Source organism: Gouania willdenowi, chromosome 16, assembly GCF_900634775.1.
Source record: "Gouania willdenowi chromosome 16, fGouWil2.1, whole genome shotgun sequence".
Lineage (NCBI taxonomy): Eukaryota > Metazoa > Chordata > Actinopteri > Blenniiformes > Gobiesocidae > Gouania > Gouania willdenowi.
Genome location: NC_041059.1, coordinates 34,521,351 through 34,527,110, shown reverse-complemented (window position 1 = coordinate 34,527,110; position 5,760 = coordinate 34,521,351). Strand labels below are relative to the sequence as shown.

At 37.2% G+C, this 5,760-nt stretch overlaps 1 protein-coding gene and 1 long non-coding RNA gene across 2 annotated transcripts; both read left to right on the top strand.

Annotated features, from left to right (window-relative positions):
* The first annotated feature begins 889 nt into the window (after nucleotides 1-889).
* On the top strand, nucleotides 890-3,753 carry LOC114478457 (uncharacterized). The gene is made up of 7 exons (XM_028471554.1): nucleotides 890-1,031; nucleotides 1,114-1,272; nucleotides 1,547-1,713; nucleotides 2,905-3,041; nucleotides 3,120-3,213; nucleotides 3,310-3,424; nucleotides 3,749-3,753. Exons 1-7 carry the CDS (start codon nucleotides 938-940, stop codon nucleotides 3,751-3,753), a joined length of 771 nt encoding a protein of 256 aa, XP_028327355.1. The 5' UTR covers nucleotides 890-937.
* A 27-nt stretch (nucleotides 3,754-3,780) lies between these two features.
* Nucleotides 3,781-4,493, top strand: LOC114477609 (uncharacterized). The gene is made up of 3 exons (XR_003675733.1): nucleotides 3,781-3,920; nucleotides 4,150-4,277; nucleotides 4,401-4,493. It is a non-coding gene; the product is annotated as an uncharacterized LOC114477609 (long non-coding RNA).
* Nucleotides 4,494-5,760: the final 1,267 nt, after the last annotated feature.

The following is a 5,760-nucleotide window of genomic DNA, read 5'->3' as shown; positions in this document are numbered from 1 at the left end:
ACCGAAGGGGAGGTGTGGGAGTGCGCTGTGGTGTGGGTGTTTACTGGACCGCGGAAGGTGACCGAAGGCGAAGTGTGGGAGTGCGCTGCGGAGCGGGTGTGGGTGTTTACTGGACCGCCGAGGTGACCGAAGCCGAGTTGTTGGAGTTCTCTATAATAAATAATAATCGTTGCATCCCTAGTTGCAGGTTGGGCTTTCAAATTAGCTGTTGGTTAAGTTTAATTTAAGGCTGCCTTAAATAGCGTTTCTGTGTTAACTAGCCTACTAAACTTCTATGAGCACCGAGTTAGGGTTGGTGCCAGTGTGACATTATCGTATGGTCGCACATATACGCCAAAGTAATTAGGTCTTATTATTTGGTACTCCCAGTTTGTAAGACTTGAATCAATTGTTGTTGTTGTTAAACCACAGAAACCGAAGACAGACAGTTAGCAGTTCGTTTGTGCCTTGCTAGTTTGATTTTCCTTACCAAGCGGCAACAATTAGACACGTTTTTTGGGGCTTTTTTGGTGCAAAAGTAACAAAATAATGTTTGTAAGTGTGCCGCTGGGGCTAATACAGATAATGGTGGTGAATAAATGTCTGCATTGTTAGTGTTTTTTTTTGTCGAAGTTTAAGGTGCGTGCAGGCGTGTGTTATTTATTTTTTTAATTTTTTTTTTAGTTGATTGTTGTTTTTTAAGTAAGTCACATGCAGCTTGTTAGTCATGCGTCTTCATATGTGCTATTCAGTGTAAAAGTAACATACACTTTTGTGTCAAAGGTTCTGAATTCTTTGGAAAAACGTTGGATTATATTCCTGGAATTTGTTATGGTACTGTATATAAAAATAGTATGATAATGGCTATCACTGACTATTATTTTATTTCTGGTTAATAACAATGGGCAAAAATGTCATAAAGCTAACTTATAATTATTTACTTATAGGAGTAAATACAATGTTGGCAAAGGTGGAGTATGCTGGAGTTCAAAAATACATTAAAGTGCCACAAAATGATGAAAACTTTGATTTCTTCAACTTCACTCAAGAAGGTTGGTATCCATTATAAACTCCCACAGTCACACTCTGATCACACACAACATGTTAAGTGATTTGTTTTCTTATTTCTCCCAGTGATTCAGAAATTTAGTCTGCAGGCTCTACTTCAAACTGAAGGTGAGCTCAGGCTCCATGATGAATCTGGTACAGAGATTGACGCAGATGTTTTTGATGAGCTCCTAAAGTCAGGAGTCCGAAACTTTAAGGTTGGGTACCACCAGCAACAAGCTACAGGTAAAGATTGCATTTAAAATCCTGTTAACATTCAAGTAACAATATCTGTCATACAATTAGGCTTTTGAAAAATGATGATGATGCATTTCCATTATGCCTATAATTAATTGTTGTTTTGTGATCTCGAAATATAGTTAATCAAGAGGGTTTTTATAACAAACTTGCATTTTTATTTATTTTATCATGATGTAAGTTTTTTTAAGGACTTCCGTTATAATAGATTTATTTTGATTTCGATTTAAATTTTTAGATCTACAAATTGATTTGGTTGCAGAAGAATCCGAGTCATCAGTATTGCCAGACCCATCAGCATCACCAGCTTCAACAACTGACACATCAGCATCACCAGCTTCTTCCCGTTCAGATTCAACTATTATTCTCGCATCCACAAAGAACAGGAAGAGGGGCTTGAGAGAACTTGATCGTGATGAAGCAAGACAGGTAAACATCCAACTATAGAAATATATTGTTGTCTCACCAGTTCTTCAACTATTTTTCTACCAAAACCTGTGCATATTTAAAAATCAGTCTATACTTAATTAGGGATGTAACGATATTAGAATCTCACGGTACAATACGATTTCGATATTGATCTCACGGTACGATATTTATTGCGATATCGTGGATAGGCTCACAGTATTGTAAAATAGCTCACGATATTTGTGTTTGATGATTATAACAAAAAAAGACATTTAATCTGCTTTTGCCAGTCTCCAGGTTATTTATTGTTATATTTATGGATCATGACAACATAAAAGGCTGATTACTTAATGTTTTTAAAGTGAAAGAACATCAATGCACTGTTGGTAATATTATGCGAAATGTTCAAGATAAGAAGCAACAGAACAATATGGAATTCCCATTATGATCAAACAAAGATCACGTTAATTCAGGCTCAAAGGTGTAAAATGATTATAACAATAATAAAAATAAATGTGCTCGGCAAATAAAACAGCCTGTCAATGGTCAGGTAAATATCTACTGAAATCTATCCTTAAGCTTATGTTCACGTTTTTCTTCATAAAGATGAAAAGATCAACATTGTTAGGGAGAAGAATGGCTTTCTGGGCATCAATTTGTGAACTTTGTGAGAGAATCTGCAAACTTTTCGGGGTGACGGATCATCAGATGACTCCTTATGTCATAGGGTGGCTGTGTTTGCATATTGTCAGTCACTTTCTCTCCTTTAGCGTTTTTTGACACATCCAAACCAAAATGCTTCCATACCTCTGATTTTTAAAGCTGCAGTGACTTGTGAAAAACAAAGATCCACTGGTTTGTCGCGCTCCGTAATGCTGCTTACTTCTTGTTGTTAGAGCAGCGTGCGCTCCTATTGGCTCAGCAGCGGACGACGCAGGAGCGCAAAGGATCATGGTCTTTGTAGTTTACAATGCTTTTGTTCCGTGGGGGCGGCTTTTCTTGTTGTTTTTTGATGGATTCCTCCACTTTTTCATACCGTGACGCCACCACGACAATACCGAGACACGTTTACTACCGCGATATCGTGATACCGTCAATATCGTTACATCCTTATACTTAATTTGAAAATGCTTAGACAAATAATATTTCATTTGCTCATAAAAGTTTAAAAAAAATTAAAAAAAAATGTTTACGATACACTGTTGATTGCAGAAAGTTGAAACTGTTCTGAGGTCAAACCCAAAGGGTGAAGAAATCTTCAAAGAGTATGACAAAACTAAAAGTCTGTCAGATGCAGCACGCAGGCAGATGGTTAACATTCTGGTGGCAGAAATGACAGATTCATATGGGTAAAAATCTATAAAAATTCACAATTTAAATTGATTGGATTGGAATTGTAAACAAAACCTAATATTTTCGTTCAATAGGAGAGTTCCACCAACAAGTGTTCGGGCCAGTTACGCACAAGGAATCGTGACACTTTTCCCGTATCTTCAAGATCCGTTCTCCAAAAATGGATATGTAAGTGTTAGTGTCGCTCAAACCAAAAAGTGTGCTGTTACAGTACTTGTGCTACTTTATGATTGTGTTTTTGCATCTTTGTGTGTATGCATGCAGGAACATTACTATGATGTTGAGGCAAATACAGGCTATCTTGCCTGGAGACTCAAGACAGTCCAACGCAATTCTTGCCATGACTCCCAAAAGCGTTCCAGACCACAATTCCAGGATGGTCCGACTACACACAGGGAATCTCTATTGCTTGGTGGACAGATCCATGATGAAGAGTGCAGAGAAGCTCTTTCTATAATTAGACACTCAACAGTTCGTTCTCTGGTAAAAGAAAAGATGAAAGCAACCTTTGAATACAGACAGAAGATGGTCCATGACAAGGATGCCACATCTTCAGTGTTGGATGTCTTTCCTCGTTTTCTTGACATACCTTGGTAAGGATATGTATAGATTGTTTTGATTGTATTTTAAATATTTTATAACCTAATTCTTGTCAGTGCAAAGCACCCTCAACCTCTAACTGGACATTGTGTGTTTTTGATAGATTGACCAGGACTTTTCTCTAATGTTTGGAGATGAAGTATCTGGAAGGTTTCTTGCAAAATGGCCATCATATTTCAAGTCCAAAGTAGTTGCAGAAAGCCAGAGTCTTCCTTCAAGTCCATATGTGGAGGAGCTTCAGGCAGCTTTTGACCCTATGACAGAGAATGACTATGGTAAATGTTTTACTGCATCTAAAACTTATTTTCATTTTTTGTTTTATTTTTTTCATCAAGTCTAATATGAGACAGTAGCAATAAACAAAATGAGCCAGTTGGAAATGACAGTATCTTAATGTGTGATAAATTGAAACATTTTACCAGCTTCATCTAACCTTTTGCGAAACTGCAGCTGAAGTAAATCTGTAACATTTTCAAAAACTTTTCTGTCTCCTTTATCTTAAAGGCTGGGATAGTGATATGTCCTCACTCCTGCTGCTGTTGCAGCTCCTGCCCCCTACGTCAAGAGGCCACAAAAAAAGATCCAAGATTAGCTCAGCACAGGCAGCCAACCTCCTTGTGAGATTTGTTAAGGTAACACCAACATTATTTTTTGCAGCAGTTGTGAAAAATAAGTCCATGTAGGTTTCTGTAGGAACGCAACAATACAATTAACTTATCTGGTATATTTTTGGATCTTTTTCATTTAAACTACAGGAAGGAGTCAGCCTCACTACTTTTCTGGAGAAAGTTGATGCCATTCAACCCTTCCTTCTCTGCATTGGTGAGCAAAAGAAGAAAATCCAAAGGTTCGTCATTGTTGTGGACAAGAAAGCAATCCCGTGCAATGCTCAGACATCAGTTGCTGCTTTTGACATTCTATTCAAAGCACAATATGTCTTCAGCCTTTCTTATGATGAAGCTCTTTGCAGCTTTTACACTTTCATTCAAACCACCGTTTACCACATTGATGTTGGGAATGCAAGAGAGAGCCCAAGAGTCAAGGAAGTAAGAGCCCAAATACTACAGGATCATTGAAATGCCACCAAATAACAAGGGTTATACCAAAGGGAAACTGTCTAACATGTTCAAGAATTTGGTTTGTTTAAAGCAACATGGAAATTGCTTGTGAAAATAATTGTTAGACTGCCTCCAGAAAACAGGCCTAAGAAAAGTTCTAAGTAACCTTTTAAGCATGTTCAGGCTTTTAAGAAAATCTTAATACAAAAACTTGTTATAACAATTGTTAAAATGCTACAATATAGCAAAGTTCAAAACAACTACCTTTAACCATGTTCACATGTTTTTATTGTAGAACACACCACAAAAATAGTTCAGTTCTTTGTAAACATTTAAAATTCAAGCATGGATTATATCCAGCGAGAAAATTGCGTTTGAAGTGTGGAGAGCTAGGATGTGCTTCATCTTTTTGTACATACAATGGTTTCAGGAAGCACCTTAACACCGTGCATAGGCAACAACATGATGAACAAGACCGTCCTTACCAGGAAGTCGAGACAGAAATACCTTCTGATGTTGAATTGTTAAGCGATCAGCCCTCAACATCTGCATCCCTGTTGCAGGATCCACCTTTAGTCACACACAACTCCCTTAAAGGAATGTGTGGATCCCTTATAGCGCAGTTACAAGATTCTGGTATTCCTCAAAGTACTGTCCAATCAATTGTTTCTTCAATGGAGGAAGTTGTAAATGATGTTAAAATTCAAGCACGAGAAGCAGTTCTTCAAGCCTGTTCTACTGATAGAATAGAGTCAGATGTTAATAGCAAAATAAAGCAACATTTAGATAAATTAGAAAATCCCTTTTCAACATTTAACACAGAGAAAAAAAGGCAAAAATATTATGATGAAAAATGGGAAATAGTTGAACCTATAGAATTTGTACTTGGTGTGAGACTGGATACACGGAGAAATAGAACCACAGGTGTCTACAGACAGATTCCTGTTACAGATAAATACATGTATGTACCCATATTAGGTACATTGAAATCCATTTTCAAAAACAGTGAGATAAGAGAGTATTTTATGCAAGAAAAACTAAGTAAAAAAGGACCATA

Coding starts and splice junctions, on each gene's coding strand:
- LOC114478457 (XM_028471554.1), top strand. CDS start 938: ATGTTGGCAAAGGTGGAGTATGCTGGAGTTCAAAAATACATTAAAGTG. Junction 3,042..3,119: donor GAAATGACAGATTCATATGG/GTAAAAATCTAT, acceptor TTCGTTCAATAG/GAGAGTTCCACCAACAAGTG. Junction 3,214..3,309: donor CGTTCTCCAAAAATGGATAT/GTAAGTGTTAGT, acceptor GTATGCATGCAG/GAACATTACTATGATGTTGA.